Source organism: Cinclus cinclus, chromosome 1 (genome assembly GCF_963662255.1).
Source record: "Cinclus cinclus chromosome 1, bCinCin1.1, whole genome shotgun sequence".
NCBI lineage: Eukaryota > Metazoa > Chordata > Aves > Passeriformes > Cinclidae > Cinclus > Cinclus cinclus.
The window spans coordinates 134,183,522-134,209,457 of NC_085046.1; the positions used below are offsets into that span (position 1 = coordinate 134,183,522).

At 38.8% G+C, this 25,936-nt stretch overlaps 1 protein-coding gene across 2 annotated transcripts in view; it reads right to left on the reverse strand.

Annotated features, from left to right (window-relative positions):
- RSPO2 (R-spondin 2) overlaps positions 1–25,936 on the reverse strand; it is a 100,393-nt gene that overhangs the window by 34,918 nt on the left and 39,539 nt on the right. Inside the window, exons 2-5 of one of the 2 annotated variants that reach the window (XM_062503415.1) lie at positions 9,729–9,917; positions 3,689–3,832; positions 2,758–2,952; positions 2,595–2,722 (exon numbers count right to left, since the gene is read on the reverse strand). In XM_062503415.1, the coding sequence (XP_062359399.1) occupies positions 2,595–2,722; positions 2,758–2,952; positions 3,689–3,832; positions 9,729–9,917 (656 nt within the window). Of the gene's footprint in view, positions 1–2,594; positions 2,723–2,757; positions 2,953–3,688; positions 3,833–9,728; positions 9,918–25,936 lie in introns of those variants that run through there. The other variant, XM_062503424.1, reaches the window with a different exon arrangement.

The following is a 25,936-nucleotide window of genomic DNA, read 5'->3' on the forward strand; positions in this document are numbered from 1 at the left end:
ATCATCTTAGCTGTATAATCCAATACTTATTCTCCACATTTGTGTGAGTTTATGTACTGAGAGTATTAGGATGAAAGGATTTTTTAACAGCCTCTCAACTGACATTTACAGGGGATTATGGTTATTCAGTCTCCCTGAGGTACTAACCTTACAATTTTTTTCTCTTATTTCTTCAGTTTAAAAGTTCAGCTACAAAATTCCTAACATTAGGAAAACACCATATTTTTAAAGACACAGAAACTCTTCCTTAGCAACCAGAACCTGTAACCTGTGTCTGTGCCTCCCACTATGTCACAGTGATCAAATAGGCAATAAAACATTTTGAGTGTCTAAAGGGGCAACCTGCTAACTAAAAGATGATAAAGGAACAGTGTCTTCTATGTGTTTTCTATGTGTTTTTATGAGGTGTTTTCTATGATGGCCCAGAAGCAGTATTAAACACTGTATTCAGTGTGGAGAGTTCAAACCTGAAGTTTTGTACACATTTATTTTTATCCCTGAAAAGAGATGCAGGTAATTCCCCACTATGGACTGTAATCTTTAGGATTTACTGGAGCCCATGAAGGAATACTGCAAGTACTACATTAAATTTGTATTTGCAGCAACAACTTTCCTGATATGTGGTGGAAAAAAGCAAAGATTTGATCAGAGATCTTAATATAGAGACAATATGGGCACCATATCCTCACTCTTAGGAGAGCCACTGTGCCTTTGAAAAGATAAATTTGAGATGTAAATCTTTAAGCAGTGACCTGAATTGCTGGACAAGAAGATTTGAAACAGCCTAAGAGAATATGACATAAAAAGGTATGAATATTTGATAGCTCAAATTAACATAGTTACATGAGCATGATGCAGCATTCTTGAATAATATGGCTCACTTAAGCACACTTCTCAAATTATTCACAACAATTTGAATAATTTGTATCCTAACTAAATTATCAAGACTAAACCCACATTTCTTCTTGCTAGGAGTTTTTATAGAAGTTGGATATTGCATCCATAAAATATCTCCCTTTATGCACACTGAGTACCTAAATGACAAAGTCTGTACCACAGGAAGTTGAATTGAAAAAATTCTCAAATTTTCTCAAATTTTCCTCTACAAGCTAAACTGCCTGCATTTGCAGGGAAATGAAAAGAAAGAAAGAAAAAACCCCACTGATTGGAGGTTTAGCAGAACTTGACATGGACCCTTTTTTTTTCCCTTTCATTCTAGTAGTAAAACATTTCCTCATCTGATCTGATTGCTAGCTCCATTTGGGCTTCAGAGTCTGTTAGGAGTAACTGGATCACTCAGCAGGCTGCAAGCACTAGTAAGTGTAGCTACCTTTATGCAGAGGCAGCTGAGCAGCATCCAAGGATACCATGACACATACCATGGCAGCCCAGATCAGACTTCATTTTTACATTTTCTTCTTCTTTCCTATAGAGATGCTTATTTTGTAGGTTCCATTCCTCAATGCCTTTGAGAAGTTTATTTAAGTTGCAGATTAACTGTGCTGCATGATGCACCCCCATACCTCTGTGACTATGCCCTAGGTGTCCCTCCATGTGCGCATGAATACAGGGAGGGGGACAGGGAAGCAAAGTACATCATAGACTGTCAGCCTGGATAACAGAGAATCAACTTTATAAACTCTTACAACTGTCTTGCAGCCCTAAAGATGGTGCTTACAGAGATTTAACCTATATCCATAAGTTAAAACTCTATATTTAACATACATACACCCTGGTAGGAAGAATGTTCAAGCCAAGACAGACATCTTCAGCAATCCCAGAATAAAAAGCAACTCATTTAAGTACCTTTTCTAAGGCTGTTTCAGGTCTATCTTATTCATCATATTAAGGCTTTCCTCAGGATTCTTCAATGTTTATTTCTATTTTTATTTGTCTGATTTCACAGTTGACCCAGCTAGCAGTAGGAGGTTGAACTAGAGATCTCTTGAAGTCCATTCTTTATTTAACCCTGTGATTCCAAAAGGAATGGCATCTTTATCACCTGCTGATCACCCATCTCTCCTACAAATTTTGAAACCTGTTTAAGTGGTCAGGATACATACCTGAGAGGTTAAACTTCTCAACTTAAAAGATAGCAAAAAACTCTTTACCAGTGAAGTCTCAGTTTGGAGCCTAAAAACCAATCCCAAATTTGAAACTCTATTTCCATTTTCACATCAGCATCACTTCTTAAGTCTTGCAACACCACGATTAAGAAATTTGATTTTATTTACTTGGGGCAATTGCCATAGGAATTTTCATGCTGAAAATCTTGATATCTATCACTGTTCTACCTGTATCACATCTGTCCCAGTTTGGTTTCACTCTACTACACTCAAAAGAAATAACATGTTCCAGCTAACAATGTCATGTGTAATTAACTTCTTTTAATGTAAATACCCATCACACCAACACTGTGTGTGCCACCTGGAGAGACATTTAGAATCATAATATTTCCTGCCATGTGCAGAACAAGTTGTCCTTCCACCATCAGCATCATTTCCATGCTGAAGCTCAAATTGCAACCTGTTACAGTTCTTCCATGAGGCTCCTGTTTGAAGCACCCTCAGTACCACACCAGGAAAAACAAAATTTCACAGTCTGCAGAAGGACAGATTACTCCCATGCTGAGTGTTTCCCTGGAGTCTCACTATACAGACTAGGACTGATGTAATATTGCTGCTTTTCAGCCTTGGCTGACAGAACAGAGACAGAATTTGGCCTTCAGCTCATAAAGATTATTCTGGCATGAGCTACACTTACCTCCTGGACAATGCCTCATGGCCATTTTACACCGTCTGGACTCTGCAATGGTTGGACATGGTATTGTGTCTTTTGCTGGCTTCTTCACAATTTGTCTTGTTCTCGTTTCCAGGCCCCACTTAAATCCACATGTTTTGTTATTTCTGCTGCAAGTTCCCCACTCACTCCATTGACCCACTTCACAGCCTTCTGATAAATCAAAAGAAAAACACAGGTGAGCAATTCTTCTGGTTTTGGGGGCTTTTTCTTTTTTTTTTTTTAATTGGAATACACTGTACACTGTTAGAAAGCAACACTTGACAATTTAACTATCTACTATTATTTTTATAGCGGGTAAAAGCTAGAAAAAAAATTAGAATTTCTTACAGAACCTGAATCTTTTTAGCCAGCATCAACCCAACCAAAAAAGAAAAACAAAAAACACAAAATATGATATGTTATGACAGTCCCAAATATTGAAAAACTCTCCTAAAATAATTACTTCTTAAATAATTGACTTTTAAAATAACTGATTTATATTCTCTAGCTGAAATATAGATCCTGTTTGGTTGTCACCTGGGTTTTAAAACTTCAGAAGTTCACATTTCAATCATGAAAGGCAAGCAATACTCTTGAAAGAAAGAGTGTTTTCTGACACAAGACCTGAAATCTTATGAATTCTGAGTTGCAAATCTTCAAACAAAGTGATTTTACAGTTAAGGGGACAGAACTTTCTGATGCACAACAGAGTGGCATTCCCAATGAAGCAGTATTTTAAAGTTTCAGAAAAAGTAGTAACATTTTCAGTAAAGAAATCAATAATAATATATTGCTGAGTATTTCCTGATAAGAAATACTAAGCATCATTGTTAAGTAGTGCCATATTTGAACATGACCACCTGGCAAAAGAGCTATTTCAGCAGCACTGCTGTGCTAGAAGACTCACCCACACATTCCATAAGCTCTTCCAAGGCTGCAAGTCCAGCAGGACATCCTCGAAAGCAGCGACCTCTGTGTGAGTAAAAGCCAGCTTTGCATTTGGTACAAAAGTCTCGGCTAAAGCAGGAGTCGCAGTTTTCTATTCTGCATCCTAAATCAAAAGGATCGTAAGGAACAATGAGACAGCAAAGTTAGGGTAAGACTAAAACTGAAGGGACTTATAAAGCAATAAAACAGCAAAGCCAGAAATGCTGTAATACTGTCATCCTGAAATCCATCTGGTATATAGACGAAATCAGAGGTAACTGTGTTTACCACATTTTCCTCTATGTCCTTCTAACCCTGTTTTCTTAAACCAAATTGTAGATAAAACCCCTAGTTTAATTATATTTGAGTTAATGACACCTTTTTGGAGGAAAAATGCTCAGAATAAATTATTTTTATGTGTAAGTAATTTCAATGAAACTGAGATGCAACAAATTATTTTGGGAAGTATGGATGTATTTTTTCTTCAGTTGATAATTTATTACTGAAAGCAAGATACATTTTTTTTTCTATGAGTTGACCCTATAAATATCTGAATGGATGCTTTCATGAAGTTTATCTGATGTCCCTGTCTACACATATGGATGCGCAAAAAGTCTCAATTTTTCTGAATTTAACTCCTCTCTATTATTGAGACATTCAATCCACAAAATATAACCATTTTTAAATGACTAGGAGACATCCACCATAACCAATAGATTAAAAAGAAAGTCAAAACCCCCAAAAAACCAAACCAAACAACTACTACTGCCTTTCTGAAATACAGCATTTCTCTGAAAATTTAAGAGGAATATGACACGCAGTAGATGACAGACTCAGGTGTAGGCTTTTCAGAAGTATCCTATTCTATATTAAAACACGTCAACTCGGAAATTAACCAGTTATCAATCATCATATGCATACCATATATACCTACAAAAAATACCAGGGAAAAATATACCAAAGATTTAAAAGGATAAGCCATTATATTTGGAAGAGTAATGATCATTTTATAGTTATTTTTTAAAAAATCTAATCCTTTAGCTAACAAAATTAAATAAACTACATTAACTGTATCCTCTCTTCAGCTGCCTGAAGCCACAGCAAGAAACACTTTTTATTCATGTCATGCAATGATATAATAATATTTTTTGTCATTCTGTCACTCATTTATTCTTCATTCTTTTATAATAAAAAAAAAAGTACAAACCATAAGGTAACTATTCTGAAATAGCAATTAGTAAATATCTCAAATCAACACTTCAAATTTAGCCAATCTTTATGAAACAGATTCTAATATTTATTCTTGAACTTCAGCAGGCCACCCTGAACAAAACAGGGCACCCTACAATACTAAAAGAGTGTGTGTGAGTGTGAATGTGTAAAACTCTTTGTTAGCAATTAGGGAAATAGGAGGCTTTTTAGATCAGATTTCTTGTGGCATTGGACAAATAAGGCAGATTGAACAAAAAGAAAAATGTATATTTCAAGTGGTGGTGACCCTTGCTTGGTTAAAAGGAATGTGCACATCAGTTTGAAACCTTGCCCAAAGATAACCTCTGCTGGCTCTATTTAGACAAAACTACACATAACCTGAATGCTCCCAACTCCTGCATCGAGCATTTTTCAAAGGGGCTTCTAAAACTCAAGTTCATGTAAGCAGCACAAGTTGGGTCTCTTGTCCACACTTCAGTTTATAGGAAATTCCTTAGAATAATAAATTCTTTTTCACAGATGGAACCAGTCCCTAAGGAACAGGATCCTGGTCAATGTCTACACAGTGACCCTGCAAAATCACTTTCCTAGATTAATGAATTGCAAGGCAAAACCAACTAGGTGAGCTGCTCTGGAGATGTACCACCATATTTAATTGCTAATCTGGTTCATTACATTCAAGGTGTTCTGCAAATATTTTATTAAATGCAATGCTTATGTCAAGCATCATGTCTGTTTCAATATTCAGAAAATACGTTTTCCTCTTGCCCACCCGAGACACTTGAAAAGACATCAAGGTTTTTACAAACCATGTAGTCCCAATGATAAGATGCAGAACGTTAAAAGAAAAATCAGCATCTTGCAACCCTCCCTCACATCCAAGTGACACAACATTTTTTAAACAAGATTTTAACTATTGATTTCAAAAAACGTGTAGGGAATAGCATGCTAAAAGCTTTTCTGTGGGTGTGGAAGAGGAACTAAAGGAAAAACTTTCAACAAAATTACCCTTTGATATGACACAGACATGCTTGGCAGGTGGAAGCCGGCCTCACTTTACACTGGGGATTCTCTCCATAAAACTATCTCTATTTAATGTAAGTACTTATGTAAATAACCCATATTTAAACATTAAATGAACTAATAAATCCTATTTCGTACTTCAAAACTCCCATCTAGTTCGTATTTTCTGCTTTACCTGCAATGCCAGTTTCCTTTTGTGTTACAGCTGAGATAATTATCTTTTAGAAGCTTTAGTAGGTGAAGGCTGGGTGGAGTGAACCTTGGAAGAAGATTGGGTGGAGATTTCCACCAAGACAGTTTATTTTCATTTTTTCCTGTGAAAATAAACTGTTCCAAACATGAAAGACCTATTATTTAATCTGCATCAGATGCAATTTAGGGGAAAATACTGGAAGAGTATTAAGAGTACTGTAAGAATTATGAAATTCAAATATTAATTCATCAGAGTGGTATTCATCATAATGCTTAGGGTTACTCAGTGCTAATCATAATGATAATTTAACTGCAGCTGAAGATAAACTAGGAGTGACAGCAACCTGACTCTTCTATAATTTCACCAATCCCCAGACTGTCCCCATGACCATGAGACTCACTCCTTCCAACTCCTGCTCCCATCCCCCTGCTGCTCACTAGAACAGCATTGGTGCTACAGATCTACCTTCACACTGCCATCCCCAAGTGTCCACTGACACTGCACCAATCTGTCACTGACCAGCAACACCTTCTGCACTAATTCTCTACAGAATTTTATGGTAATTGAACCCACTGACTGCTACAGTTGCAATTACAACAGTCACAAAGGGTCATAAACTCTACTATACTACATAAGTATACTTCAAGCAACAACATGTTAATGAAGTCTTGCTATTTTGTAACAGTGTTAAAAAATTCATTATTTTCTTGATACATTGAATTAATTACAGGTTTTTATTAATTGTTCAATTTTTTAAAAGTTTCTCTTTGTCTTGTTTTTACTGAAGGTGGATGGAAGGGGAAATTACAATGCTGGGCCCACCTAGGAGAAAGAGGGAGAACCTAAACAAATAAGTAGTCAACTAAAACTGAAGTGAGCTGTAATTTCTAACCTCAGAGTTGTTTCTCCTCCTAACATTATAAAGGTGGCCATGGACTAAGCTGAAAGGTTCAAAATAGGCTTGATCCATTATTCAGTCCAACCACCAAACTGACATGTTTCATCTTAATCTTGCAATTCAGTTCTGTTTTTACCTTATGGGATTATCTCTTGTTGGAGCAGTTCAGTTCAAAGTCATTAATTATTAAAAAAAATATTGGAATATTAATACAGCATAGGTTGTCTCTTGGGCATTCTTCTACAGAAGAGATTCAACACTTTCTAAGTTCACGTCCAAAAGGATTGTATTCACATACTGCAGTGTTCAAGGTGGAAATCATATCCAGCAGGAAACTCTACACTGATTTCTAGAGACAAGCAATCTCAAATTTCATTATTCACTCTCACTAGAAAAATAGTCTAGAACCACTTAGGAAATTCTAGGCATACATACTGTTTACACATAGAACAGAAAATTTGTTTTGAAATCCAAAATTTCCATCATTTTAGAGCTGCTGCGCTTGGCTGTGGTATTTATTGTGTTACATTTGGCACTGATAGTGTTTGGCTTTTAAAATCAAGACATTTTCCATAAAAATATGTTATATAGTTTTCCTAACAAAAATGGGAATGTGTTCCAGTAAAAAAATATTAAAATGCTTTTGTGCCTATGAAGACATTATTAGGACAGAAATTATTTCAGTTTATATAATTCATGCCCTGTAACTCCCATAAGGATTTTAATATTGCCATTTTTTTTACTATTTTTAACTGAGATAATGCTCTCTGAGCAATGGAATCTGTAAGCATACCTAAGAAGAGCAAGTAGGAAGAAATCTATTCAGTTTTTAAGGATGTTTATTTCAACTCGACTTCACTGAACAAAATGCCTGTGTGTCCACAATACTTCATATGTGCAAACCAAGATCACCAAACCAAGGAAAAAAAAAGAGAAGTGATGTATAAATACATCAGTCTAAAGTTGGCAGTTACACTACCATAAAAATCTACAACACAAAAATCATCAGAGGAGAACTAGGACTGGTCCATAAATGCAAGTGCATTATTATTCTCACAGGGGGAGACTGTCAAAGGCATAAGGCTGAGATAAACATCAAGTGCTCAACACATGTCAGTGTGGGTTAGACACAACTTGCATTTATGATTTCCAAAATCTATCCTGTAATTCAGGGGGAAAAACCACTTTCCATAAGTGGCAAAACAAACAAAAAAAACAACATTAAATTCACCCTCTACCTCCTGCAATTAACTTTTCTATTTTTTTTTTCTTTTCAAGAAAGTAAAGGTTACTGCCAATACAGACTACTTTGCCTTTCTCACAAGCACAGTACAGGCTAATACAAATAAATCAATCTATTTCCTAAACCCACAAATATATTCAAAAACATTTTTACATGGGGAAGTATTTACAGCCCAGTTTTGAAAGGTTTCAAGTAGATAAGTTGTTGAATTCACAAATGTGTTATAAAAATTAAGGCCAAGATTCTAAATTACTTTACAGAATGGATGCATAAACCATATACTGTCTCATTTAATTTTTTATCAAAACTTAACCACCTGGTACAGATTAGACAGCACTCTGCAATATTACACAGCAGCTGGGAATACTGTATCCATGGAGCCTACGCAGGGAATGGGAAGAAAGAGGTGGGATAGGTTGGGACAGGTCCAAGCATGGCTATAAGTGTTCCTCATCCAGCCCAGACTGCCACTGAGTGACCTCATGTGAGTCTCAAGATTATGTGTGATGTGAAAACCAGCACAGCTTTCTCACGGCTCGGTGTTCCCAATGACATGGCACAGCATTAAGGGAAAAGTGCCACACGTTTAATAGACACTTGATTATTGCAGGAAACAAAGAAAAACTATTTCTCACTTCAGGTTCTTATGTCAGGTAACCTGATTCTGGTTAGACTATGACAAAAACATTCTCCCCATAAATAGGAATTAGAAGTAACAGCAGTGATTAATAATCCATATGGGTAATACTCCACGTATGAGCATATGGAAAAATCAATACAAATCAGCACAGCTGCCAGAGAGAGGTGAACTAATGTGAGATACCAGAGCTCTCATGGATTTTAACAGTTGTGCTTCTAGGCACAAACATGCAAACAGGGAATCTTGTTGCACATTAGCAGGTTGTAAATTTCCAAATAAAATGTTTCACTAAAAGTGAAAGGTTGGTTGTTTGTTTTTAATAGTACATCTGTTTTATTAAATTAGCAACACTTACATATTAAAGCATGTCTGGTGTGAGGTGTCTGGTCACCTGAAATTTGTGTGGGAACAAAAAATATATGACAAGAAGCCCACCCATATATTAGTGTTTATACTGACTGACACCTATATGTTAAATTCACTCTGAAACCTTTTTATTTTCCAAGAGTGGGAATTTGTTTCTTAAAACTAGGAGTATCTGCGTGAATCATGTATTTTTTCCCCTAGATTACCCGTCCAATTAAACTAAAAATAATAACAATAAAAAATAGGTCAGTTCATCAACTAGTTAATCTTCTGAATGTTATATATCTCAGAACAAGCTGGGACCTTCTTTAGCAAAGAAGTTTAAAGATGATCTTGAGACATCTGTGAAAATACAACTCTGTTTCACAACATATCATCTTAAAAACTGAGCATGAATTATGGCCTTCTGACAAAAATGAGTGTAAGGGTTCAAAAAATAACTCACTTGAGCATCTGTTCATATCTGGCGTTCGAAGCCCATAGTACCCCGACGGGCAGGAATGCAAGCATTCCCCATACTGCCTCATCCCTTCTCTTCGCAGGAAGAAGAATAACTTGTGTTGGCATCTGATGCACCCATTATCCTTTGAACATGATAAGCAACCTTTGCAAATTGGATTTGGTCCATAGTTAGCTGCAAAATAAGAAGATAAATTACACTTTAAGAGCTTTGAGAAGTATTTTGGCTAGAGATCCTCTATCCTCTAAAGTGTTACTCATCTTTTGCATGACAACAAAAAGTTTCAAAAGGAGGGTTCTGAAAGTGCATTCACTTTCAGACATCTGCGCTGGCACTGAATAAAAAGAAATGCAATATCTACATTTTTAATTGTATGTAGGGCAGTTTAATGATTTTATACATATTTAAAATGCAAGCACAGGCAAGCAGACAGCAAGCTTTATAATGCTCAAATTATAAAGTTAAATAAAAATGCAATGCTGGATTCTAGTTTGAAGCTGGGGACATAAGTACACAACAGCAACAACATATAAGAACTTCAGCACCCTGTTATATGCACATGGAATTCTATGCCCATGGAAAACAAGCAACACCACCAATACAATTTCTGATTTGTAAAGCAAGCAATATTGAGTACAGAAGCCTCTGTAGAGCCGGTACAGCACCGGCAATATCTGCTGTTCCCTCGCTCTCAGGGTCCTAGAACAGCTGTCTTCTTGCACTCTTCTTGATATGAGTATCAAGAAATATTTTTCAAAAAAGAGTAGTTTTAAGTGCCTTTTTCTACAAATTTTTATCCAAAATGGGCTGAAAACCATGTACCATTACCAAAGGAGCACATTTTGTGCAGGCTGCCATTTTAGGTCACCAGTTGCTGTGCATTCAAATCAATGGTCTGATTTTGTTGGATTAATTTCTTTTTTTCGTTTAAATTACTTGGCTGATAACAGCGACACAAAGTTCAGCCACATCACTCTTTGTTCTTACGAGTTTTTGTTATTCTGCCTTTCTGCAAACTTGCAGAAGACTCTTTTGTCCCCATGGGCTGTCCAGTCCTTCTCAGGTGCTGGGTCAGCACAGTAGGTTAGCAGAGAGAGGATGACTCAAGACATTCCTGAAACCAGCATAACTTTGCAGGACTGTTTTAAATATTAAATTGGCTACAGGACTTCACAGAAATTTGCCAGTTCAAACCTGGTTTACTGAAAACAAAAGAAAAGTATTGCACAACAAAGGAAAATGTCTTTGGGGTCTCAAGAGGTTTTTAATAGAGGCCACCCATGGAGCAGCTCACCAAAAGGCCCTATGTTTAATTGTTATATTTTTAAATATTTAAAATTATTCATACCCTTACGTAGAGATCTGGTACTTTTACCTTGTATGGCTGGATAATTGAGGTTGTTCAACTGATGACTTCACCAGCAGAGTCAGCAACGAAAACAAGGAAAAGCCCACCACCCTCTGGAACCAGTAGCTGATAAGCTTTACTCTCACCTTCTCACATCTGCACACCACATTCCAATTCCCTCTCTGCTCCCATCCCCCCCACAGGACTCACTATGTTCAGCATGACAGCATTCAACTCCGATCTTGCACAAATAATCCTAGTGGGTGGCAGGCAGGACAACAAGCAACGCAATCTGGTGTGAAACAGCTCAGTTGGTGGGACACTTTGAGTGCTGGAGTCCTCTGGTACCAGGCTCACTAGGTGAGATCCTCTTGATGGGAAAAGAATGCTTACCCTTCATGGTGTAATTATGATTCTTCAGCACTCTGTTAACCCTTTTGTAATGAGACACCCTAACAGACCAACTGCCCTGCACTCCTAAAACAGCTCCCACCTCCTGTTGCCTAAAAGACTTGAGATACAGCTTTTCCTACACTTCATCTTGCAACTATTTTCATTCTCAACCCGCCTCTTCAAAGACATACAAGAAGACAAACAAACAAATGATGAACTAGGGATGGATGCATCCCTCCTCTCACTGTCGGCAGGGATTGCCTTACTGTAACCACATCAAATAATATGTGACCATGTATGCCAAAGCAATAGTTGCTTAACACATGGTGGGCAACCCTGTAGACTTCTGACTTCTCTTTTAGTCTCCTTGGATGTTACTCTCAGTAAACCTTTACCTCCGGCTTATTCAAGGTTCTTCAGAGAAGCCTGTATTATAATAAAAGTGTTTAAAGAAACAAAGCAAAAGCAAGGATGAAAAATGCCTGAACTTATTCACGACTCAGAGTGTTTTGTGGAGTTCAAAACAGCTGAGACCATGTATATGATTTTGACTTAGGGCCAAGCCAATTGCTGAACAGCATGAATATTGCTACAGGCTGCTATATACATATATATGTACATGTATGTATATATATATACACACACACATACATATATATGGATACAGATAAATGCTGTATATATAGGGATATAGCCAAAGACAACAAAATGGCAGGCCTGCTGGGAACAGACAGGGAAAAAAGTGTCTCAAAGGGACAAAAAGATCTTTCCATGTGAGTTAGCAGGGCTCACTGAAAGAGCTCTACAGAGATTTGAAGGGAGAAAAGGATAAAACAAGGTTCACTGAAGTCTGAGAGCAGTATGCCAACACCTGAGGGACAGGGTACTAGCAAGGCCTGTCAGTCTGCTGTCTCAGTGGAGGTAGGGGTGTTTTGGTTCTCTAGAGCTTAGTGATGGTGAGAATAGGGTTGAGTGTTTGTGAGTAAGAGCTGGGGGAAGGCCAACAAGGCAGGTAACACAGCAGGAGTCCGTGAGAGACGCTGCCCCCCCCCCCCCCCCAACCAGGAGAAAGAGGCAGGTAAAATATTCTCTAAGAAGCTGGGAGAAGTCTAACAATTACTCCTCCATGGGGAGTTTCAATTTACCAGATGTCTGTTCAAAACACAGCACAGCAAAGAGGAAAGAGCCTAGGAGATTCCTGGAACGTGGGGGCACGCAACCTCCTGACAGGGCTCGTGAGGGAGCAAACAAGGGAAGGTAATTAACTGCTGGACCGGTTGTTTGGGAGTGGAGAAAGACTTGTGGGATGATCACCAAATGGTAAGTTTTGGTGAAGTAAGGAAGGGGGTCACCAAACCTCTACCTTGGGGCAATAGAGTCCAAGAAAGCTAGAAAGTCCTCAAGAAGGAAATTCTAAAGACACAGGAGCAGGCTGGTGCCACATGCCAAAAGATGATCCAGGAGGAAAGAATACTAGCTGAACAGAGTGTTTTGGCAGGAACTCGGGGAAAAAAAATCCAGAGTTTATAACCTTTGGAAGAAGGGGCAGACAACTCAGGAGGACTCCAAGGATATCATGAGGTTATGCAGGGAAAAAAATTACAAGAGCCAAAGCCCAATAAGAACCTCATCTGCTACTTCCATAAATAACAGTAATAATATTTCTATAAATACCTTAGCAACAGCAGTAGAGCTAAGGAGATTCTCCATTCCTTACTGTATGTAAGGGGAAACAAAGTGACAGAGGACAAGGAAAAGGCTGAGGTACATAATGTCTTCTTTTCTTCAGTCTGTAACAGTAATAAGTCCAGTCTTTTTCTGGTACCCAGCCCCCTGAGCTGAAAGACAGAGCAGAATGAAGCCTTCATGATCCACGGGGAAATGGTCAGCAACCATCAGACCCATCCATTTTTATGTGGATGAAATCCACACAAGGATACTGGGGGAGCTGGTGGAGGATCATTCACTGGTCAACCAGGGATGTTCCAGCTGACTGGAGGTTGGCCAATGTGAAACCCATCCAGAAGATGAGTCAGAAAGAGGATAAGGGAGCTATAGGCCCATCAGTCTGACCTCAGTGCTGGGGAAGGTCATGGAGCAAATCAACTGAAGTGATCACATGAAGTGCCACCATGCAGCATACACAGGACAAGCGTGTTATCAGGCCCAGCCAGCACGATAGGAAAGGCAGGTCCTGCCTGCCTGCTCAACCTCATCTTCCTCTATGACAAGACGATCCACGAAATACATGAAGGAAAGGCTATAGATGTTTCTACATGGATCTTAGTAGCACCTTAGACACCATTTCCCACAGCATTGTCCTGGAGAAACTGACTGCTCATAGCTTGGATGGGTGTACTCTTCATTCAGTAAAACACCAGGCTGGATGACTGGGCTTAGAGAGTGGTGGCAAATAAAGCTGGCAGCTGGTCACCAGTGGTGCTCTCCAGGGCTGAGTACTGGGCCAGTCCTGTTTACTGTCTTTTTCAGTGATCCAGACATGGGGACTGCGGGTACCCTCTGTCAGTTTGCAGTTGACGTAAGTTGGGCAGGAGTGTTGATCTGCTGGAGAGTAGGAAGGCTCTGCAGAGGGATCTGGACAGGCTGGATCTATGGATCAAAGCTGAGAGTATGAGTTTCAGTAAGGTCAAGTGCTAGGTCCTGCACTTGGGTCACAGGTCGAACCCCATGCAATGCTAAAGGCTGGGAAAAGAGTGGCTGAAAAGTTGCCCTGCGGCTCAACACGAGCCAGCATGTGCCCAGGTGGCCAAGAAGGCCAATGGCATCCTGGCCTGTATCAGCAATAGGCTGGGCAGCAGGACCAGGGCAGGGATTGTCCCTCTGTGCCAGGCAGCAGTGAGGCCACAGCTCAGAAGCTGTGTTGGGCTTTAGGCCCTTTATTACAGGACACTGAGGGGCTGGAGTGTGTCCAGAGAAGGGCAATGCTGCTGGTGAAGGGTCTGGAGCACAAGTCCTATGAGATGCTGCTGAGGGAGCTGGCGTTGTTTATCATGGAGAAAAGGAGGGTCAGAGAGCACAACATTCTCTACAAATACCTGAAAGAAAGTTCTAGAAAGATGGAGTTCAGTCTTTTCTCCCAAGTAACAAGCTATATGATGAGAAAAAACGGCCACAAGTTGTGCCAGGGAGGTTTAGATTGGATATTGGGAAATGTTTTTTCCATGGAAAGGGTTGCAAAGCCTTGGAAAGGGCTCCCCAGGGAAGTGGTTGAATCACTATCCCTGAAGTTATTAAAAAAATGTGTAGATGTGGTGATTAGGAACATGGTTTAGTGGTGGACTTGGCAGTGCTGGGTTAATGGCTATATTCAAAGACCCTAGAGGTCTTTTCCAACTTAAACAATTCTATGATCTGGTGCAAGAATTAGGCCCTGGAGCAGTTACATATCAGGCCCCATGTAGGTCTCTTTGCCATCTTCTCCTATGGATTTCCATGCAAATTCTGACTTCTTGGCCACAAAATGTGTCTGAGTTTGGCTCTACTGTCCAACTCTCCTTTATTACTGCCACATGTTCATCTTCCCAAGCACCTTTTCTGTCTGTTTCTGGTAAGATGTCTATAAAGACATTAATAGATATTGATAACCCTTTCTTTCTGCAGGAAAATTTAATTATGCTGACTCCTCTGGGCTTCAGCTCCATAGAAAAGGAGCTAACAGCATAAAATAATCTTCCATTATCTTATGCTATTATTTGTTCAGGCACACCTTTCACAGCTTAAGGCCAACACAAGATATATCAAAGAGTTCTGTAATATATTAATTCTGTAAATCGTGTCGGTTTCCCAAACCATGACATCTGAACACTCCTCCTTCTTCATCTCCTGAGCAGCCTTAAAATTTTTTTTTTTATTTCTATAGTTGTAGTTTTTTACCTTCTTATAAGAATGCTGTGAGATTCAAAACTTGTAAACTGCTCTGAAATCCTCAGATATATTGTATTATTGTTACTTAAATGAACAATTATGTAACTCACACATTGAATTTGGACAGTGTTCAAAATCATCACTTAAGTAATGGTCACATATTGATGAATTTCCCTGTTGGTCTCCTAGCTTTTTTCTTTCTTCAGCACATGAAGAAATTAAAAATCACTGAAGAATTATAATGGTAAGGGGAAGATAACATGATTTCTGTGTTGCATTGCAAAGAGCAAACTTTGTGAAAAATTTGAAAACTTCCCACTTAGGAATGCTACTTAGGCATTAAACAGAATAATTTCCAGGAAATTTGTATATAGTAAGTTACTGTAAAGTGTGTACCACTGAATCGATCCTCTTCCACATTGTTGTTGCTTGTTTTCTTTTCAGAGCTTCATATACATTAACAAATCAAATACCATAGCACTGGTTTTGAGGTCATATAAGGATGCCATCTTGAAGATACCCACTTACCTGTGCCACTTTTAGCCCTATGTACATAGGCCGTAATTAAATCCTATAAAATCCTCCCTGCCTCAAATTCTTCCCTTCCCATCTCAGTTTCTTCAGACAGCAAATTGGATGTATTGTTGTCACATGCAGCTTTTCCAGGACACTGTTTGGAGAGGAAGAAAATGCCTCCACCTTCAATAGAAACATCTATACACTTCCTTCTTATTTTTCTCATAACTTATTTTTTCCCCTCTATATTTGTTTGTAAGAAAAAATAACAAGTTTATAAAACATGGTCTATCACATTTCAGATTACTGACTGCATCATATGTAAAACATCATGCTACTCATCCTTATTTCATCCTGCCTGGAGCACCCTCCTCATCTCTGTGTGCCAGGCAGGCAGGTCTCCTCCAGCCAAATCCCTCATGGAGACTTGCTCCTTCCAGAAGGCCCACAAATGTTAACCAGTGTCAGAGTGCTGTTGTCATCACATCACAAAACTGAAAATGCACACATGCTGTAAGTTAGCACCATCCTCTGGCTCTCAAATCACATTTTTGCCCTGGTTCTCTCTTAAGACTGTAAGGTCCTTGCAGCAGGAGTAACGTTTTGTACAGCCACATAAGTATGTACACAGGTATGAACACTGCATATAAACACAAGCACACACCTTAATACAGGTAATGCATTTTCTATTCCTTCTGCTTCTTCAGCTATAGTCCAGAGCACCTCTGTACTTAAAGAAAAAGCATTTACAGACTTGACTCCTCAAATAGTTCTTTTATTTTAAATCTGATATTAAATTTGCCAAGTTTCAAAAGGTTACTTGAGAACACAGATTGGTACCCAAACACTGAACGAAACACTTCTGAACACTAAGGGTGTTCAAAATTTCATGGTTTGGATCCATATCAAATAAAATCAAATGTCAGCTAATTACTTTAACTCTTGTCTAGATCAAATGTATTTAAGCCACATTGCTGAAGCAGTTTTAAGTGAGTTGTTATGACTATTTGAAATCACAAGAGAATCAAAATGAGTCTAGCCTGTTCCCCACAAGAATACAAGTTGTTCTGTAAGCAAGAGAACTTAGAGCATTTGATTTTCTGTGATCTTCCTGTCCTGCAGCTCATGCTACAATTGCTTCTGATTTGTGTTTTTCTTGTGTACCCATTTGTTAGGTGTCACAAAGGTCTTTTGGATTTGGTGCTTCGGCTCACCACACGAACCTGGTATTTTTACTCTTCTGTAAAACCCAGGCTGAAATAGACAAATGAATCCAAACCCAGTTGGAGAAAGAGAAGATCCTGGCAGAGAAACAAGCAGTAAAGTCATTCCCTAAACAACATTTCTGTAGAGATCCAAGCTAACATGCTCACTATGTCCCTAATATCACTTGCTATCTGGTTGCTGTGTCCCTGGCAGCCTTTGGTCTTTTGAGCTCTCTGAAGTCAGAAACCGAGCTTGCTGATCCAATGGCCAGCTTAATGACACTCACCCTCACTGGGATTGCAGCCACAGGAATGCTGGTAACTGGATTTTAGTACAGATCTAGCAGAAATGTCTCCAAGACACTTACCACTATAAACATGAGATGTGCAGATGGGACTCAGAGGAGGTGAGGAACTAAAAGACCACTACAAGCTACATTCATTGCAAAATAGTAGATTTCATAATGCTGAATTAAATTAATGCTTTGAAGATATCCCATACACATCTCAATAAAATACACTTGTGCATGTTTGCAGGGGCACCAAGGAATTGAACAAAATATACGGCCTTACAGATAAACCAATACTACATAGGCACTACAGCTGTAACACTGCAAGTTCAGAAGCTCGCCAAGAAAAATACCTATTTTTCATTAGAACTTTGTAAAAGCAAAAGTTTTAGGCAGAAAACTTCAATTAAAAAAACACTAGTTTGTTTCTAGTAATTATCTTTAAGAGAATTTAAAAATTCAAGGTCAAAGGGGATTTTTACGAACAATTAGGCCAATGGCCTGTACAAAGAAGCCGCAGAACTTTTGCTTTACTGAAACATATCATTTAAGAAACCATTCAATCTTAATTTTTAAATTGTCAGTGGGAAGGAAACCACCACAACCTTTGTTAAGATATCATAGGGGCTAATCACTCACACTGTCGAAAATGTGCAGTGGAATTTTGAACTTCAAGGACCAACCACTGGACCTTTTTATGTCTTTGCCTGCCAGTTTGTTAACAGTTTTTCAACGTTTTTTTTCCCAAAGCAGACCCTCTGATCAGGTCAAGTCCTAGCTTTCTCATGGGTAAGATAAACAGAGAAAGATTCCAGAATGTCTCACCACAAGGCAAAGTATTCAGTCCTTTGATCAATCCTTTACAATTTTATTAACAGGCTTATGGATACTCAAAAAAACCTCAGCACTGGAAAAGCAGCTGTACTGATGCAAAATAAAGAAGTGATGTAACTTCTCTACTTTTCCTAGATTTTACTCCTGTAACATTCATGTGTTATGTAAATTGTTTTGACCGTGAAGATACCATCTCCCGAGCACCATGTTGCTCTGGGTAGGACACAGCCATTTTTTTGTTATACAGGAGTTCACCAAGTGCTCCTTCTCAGGGAACCAGGCCTTCACCACTCAGGATCATTTTTCTCTAAAGTTTTCCACAACCAAGAAAACACACGTTCCTCAGTCTTCCTCTGAAGACAGATTAACCATAGGGTGGCATTTCACTTCAATAGGTTTGGCATAAATATCATCAGATTTTGCTTGTAAATGAGCAGTTTTGTCTGGATATTTATTCTTCGTTCACTACCTTTGGAGGTCTTCATTACATTTTCAATATCACAATTTTATGCTTAAACTACTCTGACTTATCAGCTCATTTCATTACTTCATTATTAATACAATGTCCTTCTGGTTATTCTAGTGCAAGCTTCCAAGAGACTTGTCTTCATTACATCTATACTCAAAAGACAGTGGCATTTTATTCCACTTCCAAATCAAAACATTTTACTGTTGCTACACAGCTATCCAACTGAATATCTCCAGAATTTTCTGTATGGCTTTCCCCCCCACCATGACATGGAGAATCACTATGAGGATCAGTTTGATATTATTCTACTTCGGCACCCTGGAAAGTCTCAAGAAATCACCTACACGTTGGATATTTTGAAAGATTAATTACTCTAGGCATTAGAACAATTGCATGCTGACTACCAAGGTCAGAAGTCTACTTTACCAAATAATTACATATATATTGGTTTCAGGATGCTTGGTTATCTAGATGTTTTGATAACATTACTGATTTTCTTTCCAGCTGGGAGAACTGCTACTAACAGAGGTATCTCAGCCATCTTTCTCCATTTGACCATCTGGTGCTTTTAAAGGCATCTTTCATAGTTCATTTTCTGGATACCTATTGTCGTCTGGAAACATTTAACTCTTCTTGTTCTCTTCTATTCACTGTTTAGTCTACCAATCCTCACTTGCCTTAACTCTACTGAATGTTGCTTCCTTCTTCTACTTGGGATGTGAATTCTCCTCCACAATTTCTCTCTGTTTAGTTCCGAGACATTTCTTCTTCCCCTGAAAATGCAGCAGTCTGGTTGCTCAGACTGCTTGCATTTCCCCAGTGTTTCCCCACTGATGGTATTTGTCTTTCCAGTATGGAAATCCAGAGCTGTCACAAATTTACATTTTATCCATGGGAAGTTCATTCTGCCTACAGGATGGAAAAAAATACAGAACATCTGTTGCATGTCACAAACATGACCCCATCACCTGTCTTCCTAAAAAACAACTACAGAAACACAGAGAGGAAAGTGTCATACTCCCTGTTGCAATGTCCTAGGAAATGTTAGCTTTTGTTGATATTTTCTGTTTACAGATTCACCAGCTTTATTCTAGGCCTTCCTGTTGTAACTGAGAGTAACTCAATACACATACTTGAAACACTGGTGATAAAAGGTCCAAGTACCACAACCATAGAGTATACTCAGAGATCAAAATATAGGATGAAATAATTTTTTTTTGAAAAAAAGCCCTGCTCCATTGTATTCAAGCAAACAGGACAGCTAAAGAACCTGCCCAGGAAAAAAACAACAAGTCTTACCAACCACCTGGTTCACAAATACCACTCAAAGGTCATTTCTTTTGAAGCCCAGCTCCCCACCCATTCCCCACCAAGTACTCATTTTGGTATTCAAAAGTCTTGCACGAAACACATTCTTGTGTGTGTTGACAATTCCATTTCTGAGTTTTAATTTATAGACCAATCCATTTCAGACACAGTAAGAAATTCATTACTTCAACAAATGAACCAGCCACTTCTTTTAATCAACTGAAGTTGCTGATTTGTAAAGTGGCTGCTTCAGTTTTCATCACACTGAGAAGAGTCCATCCAAAATGACCTCTGTTTCATCTCCTTGTGAGTTGATAGATTGATGCTTTTTTAGAAACCCAATAGGCCTAATATTACTGAAACACAGAAAATACCTGCCAATTGCATACTATTTGCACAACTCTGGGCAGTTTTGCCTACTCCAAATCTCAAAGGTCTTTTTCTTACCTAACATCTTCCATTTCTGTAAAAATATTCATTATGTAAGCTTTGCATAAACTCCCATTGGGTTTTAGGATACTTTATGAGTCCCAGATAATGTGATGAAATGTCAGCAGCATCATATATAGTAATCTCAAGAAATTCTAATTATAAAACTCACGAGGGCTTTTAACATACAGCACTTTTGAAGGATAATTTGTCTCTCAAATGCTGTTATTTAGATTTTACATTAATTACACTTCCTCCTTTTTACATATCTATAGAGCAAAATGTAGAAATCCCCCTTAGAAAGAAGTTGCTGCTCTTCCTCAAACCCCAGAAATTCAGACAGGGAGGAAGAGCTTTGGAGGACCATTGGCTTTGGCCACAGCACAGATTGTTTATATCTGATGAAGACTGCACAAATCAAATGATGGGACAGAGGCCTGACAGCCAGTCTGCTCTGCCCTTCAGATCTACCCCAATGTTCAGCTCTTTCTGAAATGCCATTCATGCAATAATGGGGCTCTTTTGTCTTAGTGAAATGAGGGTAGGGGGTAAAATATGTGGAAACTGAGAAGTTACATTCACATCCTAACATAAATTGTAATTCTATTGAAATTACAAGGCAAAATACAGCTGCTGCTCCCTGGCTGGAACGCTCCACAATGACTCCCCAGACACATGATCTGCAACCAAGAGGGATGGAAGGGAGGGTGGAGCAGAGTGGAGATACCACAGCCAGGCTCTGTAGAAATCCTTGCAGGGAGGGGAACTCGATGGTACTTGCAGCTGATAAACTACACAGCACCTGCTGGCCAGGGGAGATAGGAGAAGGTGTCCAGCTCCTGAGTCAGCAAGTGTAGTGAAATTGCTCTCCTCAGATGAACTCGGTTCATTGTAACTTAATTTTAATATAGATTGTCCATCCAAAGTTACCAGACTCCAAGATATGACCACTCATCACCACATATGCTCTATATTTTTTACTGTGTTTTCAAGAGCAAATCAAGATAATTTTACACCACTCAGTGACAAAGGTATGTATGACTAGAGCCACTCAAGCTCCACCAAAACATAAAGAAATAGTAAGTTGAGAATGAGGAAATGTTAGGGAAGGACTCGGTTTTAACTGCTGGGACCAGTCAACAGGCTGAACCTGTTTCCCCCCGACAGGGACAGTTTTTGGGTAAAAAACAATACTCCGTGCACGCTGAATACTTTTATTGGGCATTAGCAATATTGTTTTGAATACATTCTTGCAGACAGATACTATCACTGGCAATCCTCAAACCTTAATCTGCCACAATTTAATATTAATAAAGAGTGTTATTCTGTAAACTGTTAGTGTGAATCTTTCATGGCACAAGCAGCCATTGGCAGCAGGTAACGCACTCAGAGTGGGAAGACTCTCTGAGGAGTCTCCTTCATGCTGTTGGGGTGTGTCCCTGCCTAAGTCAGCCAAACCACCCTCTGATCCAGGACTGTTCAGTGAAGAACCCTGTAGTGGGATGCTGACACACTGGCTGGGCACAAGGCTCTCAGCTTTCCTGGGGCACTTACAGACAAATGAAATACTAAGGGTCGAGGAAATCTCCCCACACTAAGGGTTGAGGAAATCTCCTCTTTCCACAGGACAGTGGCCCAGCAGGCTGGTTTTAATGAAGGGACAGCTACAGCTCCCTTCCTCCAGGCCACCATGCAGTAACTCACCAGTCTCAGCTCTGCTGCAGACACTGGGTGCCTCGCCAGGAGCGTGTCTGCTGAAGAACCTGGCTGCTCAGACAGGGAACCTGCACGGAGCTGACCTTAAACCACCTACAGCAGAAATTGTGGGTTTTCAAAACCAATTGCTGTGTCCTCCCAAACAGTTTTTTGAAAAATCACATTCCTCAGCTGAGGCTTTATCTCTTTTTCACTTAGGACTACTATGTCTTACCCATATGTGAGGCACAGAAGCTTCTTCTAGGCTTTGTATGCAGGAAGAGATGTTCAGGGAAGACAGTACATGAAAACCACCATGTTCCTCAGCTTATGTCAAATGGGTGTTTTATTTGCCTTCCATTAAAAATAAATTTCATTGGGAAGCATGAGCAGATGTTCAAACCAAGGCTAGTAGCTACATTTCTAATATGGAAAAATAGTCATGTCTCTTCTGGAAGCTAGAAGAAGTCTAGAAGCTAGACTTACTATACCTCAGACCAACTCTTTATATATAGTGCTAGTATGAAAGCTGCAAAGGGAAACAAAACTTAAAACAACAACTCCTTTACTCTTTCCTCATAACACCATGCCAGTGGTGAGGTCTGGCTAGTGGAGTCCACAAGGCAGAGTTTTTTCACCTCTCAGATGGTTATAAGTCACCTGGACACCATTCTCAAAACTTTTCCATTTCAGATTCTCATGCTATAGTCATTCAGAAATGCAGAGGCTGACACAGCCTATTTCTTATTTACAAAATTGTACAGGAATGCATTTTCTCCATGTATGTAATCTGTGCCACTATCTGATAGCTCATTCAACACAAATTTTATCCAACATATTGCTGGTGTAAATCAACATCTGGAACACAAATCCTATTGGAACAAAGTCTCAGGCATTTTTAAAAATTCACTTTTTTCCAAGTCTTTTAATATCTAGAATATTTCAGCTAGCTGCTGTGAATAAGACTAATCTTAGCATGCAGGTGAATAAACAGAGATTTGATTTTTCCCCTTTGATGGTGGGTTTACTTTGTCTTCCATTGTAAATTATAACTTTTCCAAGCACTGAAAACTGCAGGGATTCAATGCAGAGGCATTCCAACAAAAACACAGTTACAAATCCAGATCCACCCAAACCACAGAAGACATAACATTATTGGCAGCACTGAAGCTATAGATATGAAGATCCAGAACACTCTGCTTAAGGCACAAAGTACAATTATATACAAGAAGACTTTATGCATGATAGGTAATATATCACTTTATCTTTTCATACTTTTACTGAAAAATTCCAAAAAAAGTTAGAAAAGACTAAGGAACAGGAAAAAAATGTAGTTAGAGAAGGAGTTTAAGCAAAACCTTTCTTTTCACTTCCCAGAAGATGAAATGAAACTTATACCTAAAGTCATAGATATCAAATCTGGACTCATACAGAAATTCCAGCAGAAATAAACAGAAGCAAAGACTAAGTAGCTATTTGCATTGTTATATTAGGTACCAGTAACCTAATGACCACACCTCAACTATTGATACAGTCACATTTTATTGTTCAACAGAACTGGCACATAAAGGAAATGACAAAGGAAACAAAAATATATGCTTGCAACTGTACAATTTTACAATGCAATTTTAAATCTGTAACAGTGAAGAATATGCCTTAGTTCTCCAGATTATGCAGCAGTGAACACACCACTTAGTGTTTCATGAATACCAAACATCTGAAATATTAAACAGCATGTAAATGGAGGTTTTGTTTTTTTTTTCATTTAAGAACACTGTTAAATGGAAAGATACAGAAAGTGATAGCCTCTAGGAACAAAAAAATTCAAGGTTTAGATAGCTGTGAATAGTCTAGAACATGTAATGTCCTTAGATATGAGTAGCTAAGTAGGGAATTTTAAATGTATGTAAGGTTATATTCACAGTATCAAAAGTTTTGCAGAAGGAATATTGCACAGCTCTTTATATTAAGCAAAGCTAGCTCTGACTTAAGCTTCAGTGAGGGCCTGTAGAAGCAGATTTGCCAGATGACCAAGCCTGATGGAGGTAACCAGGATTTTGGGCTAGGCATCATATGTTGAGAATGATGTTTCGACCACACAAAAGGAAATTGCTTCTCAGAGTACTGTGGAGGACTAAGCCAGTAGTTTCCAGGTAGATATGACTTGTCTGAAGAGAAACTGAGTTGGGTACTGTGTAGATGCAACACTGAATTTCCTCAGTACGGCAGCTGGCAGAGAGTAGGTAATGATTTGGGGTTTTTTTGCAACAGAAAACTGATAGTACTTAAGGTTCCATGATGTCTTCTTGGGCTGAATCCATTACATCTCAAGTAGACTTTTTTGGCAAAATTTTCCTGAAGCACTGGGCAGGGAAGAAATACTGTCTTATCCTTGCCCAGGAAGGAAATTCAAAGCTACATGGATACTGTGGTTACTCCAAGAATTACTCAGTTTGAGCAAGTTCAGGACTTCAAGTGGTATCACAAAAGTCCTGAATAGTTCAACAAAGGCACTGCCATTTCAAGCCCCAAATAGATAAAACCTAATTGACCTGGCCTGGCATGATACCTGACCTTACTTCAAGCAGGATATTGCTAAGGGAAGTCAAAAATCCTGCCGGAGAGGTCACTTCCACAGGACTCACCCTGTGGACCTACAATCTGCATGTGAAGTATCAGATTTCAATTCTTGCCTGAAGAAGGAGGCAGCTTGAGCTACATGATGGGAAACACACTTTGATGAAGAAGGAATAGATAACAAAGCAAATGAGGATATGCAAAATTTTCTGCACAGCCACGTATGTTCCTTTACACAGGAGTTCCCATGGAGAGAGACAAGAAATACCAGTGAATGAAATAGAAACAAACCATTTTAGAAATGTGTGTAACTGCAAATAAGATAACAAAAAGGGTATCTTTACAGCTGGAAGTACCCTTTCCCACACAGAGTGAGTCATCTTAAGAGACAAAAATTGCTTACAAAAGGAAAAGAACTATAGGACCAATGCAGCTGAGCTCAAATGACATGAAATTCAGGAAAGAGCAAGACAATATCTACTACTGGCCAATAACCTGCTAACAATTCCCCACAGAGATACCTCTTGAAAAGAAACACCTTAGTTTATAAATTACCCATAGCCTCATACTTCAGGGCCCAGCCAATAACCTTGGAAGATTACCAACTCTAACATGCAACCAGCAGATACAGCTCCCCAAGAACAAAGGAAAATTATTTTTCTTCCTCTGGACAACCAGAGACTGACCATGATGAGGGGGAAATAATATGCTAGATCAAAACCCATGTCTAATTCATATATGTCTCCAACATACTTAGAGTCAAGCTAGTTATCAGATTACATACATAAAGGAATTTTCTTCCCTCAAATCAGCTCAGACTTGCAGCATGTGGCATGGTTTACTAGCTGGGACTATCTGGGCAATTTTCATTTGGTTAATTCTCACTTTTCCAAGGACCAGAAGTGGTTTGTGGCTGCTTGGTTACTGCTGTAGTCTGTGATACATAGCTCATCAACCTTTGAATTGGAGTGCCTTGTGCCAATTTGAATCTTCAGTCTGCATACATCTGAGTAAAAGGTAATAATACTTGTCAATGTATTTTAGTAACAGTCCTTCCTGGTCATAACAAAACAGATTTCAATATGCTAAATAAATCACTTTAATTTTTATTCACTTTTATTACAAAGGCTGTACCTCTGAGAGGAGGAATGAACTAGCTCAGTGAGCCCTCACTTTAGGATGAGACACACTTATGTTCAAGCAATAATCTGGGCATAGCTGTTGGGTGAATAACTTTAGCTTTT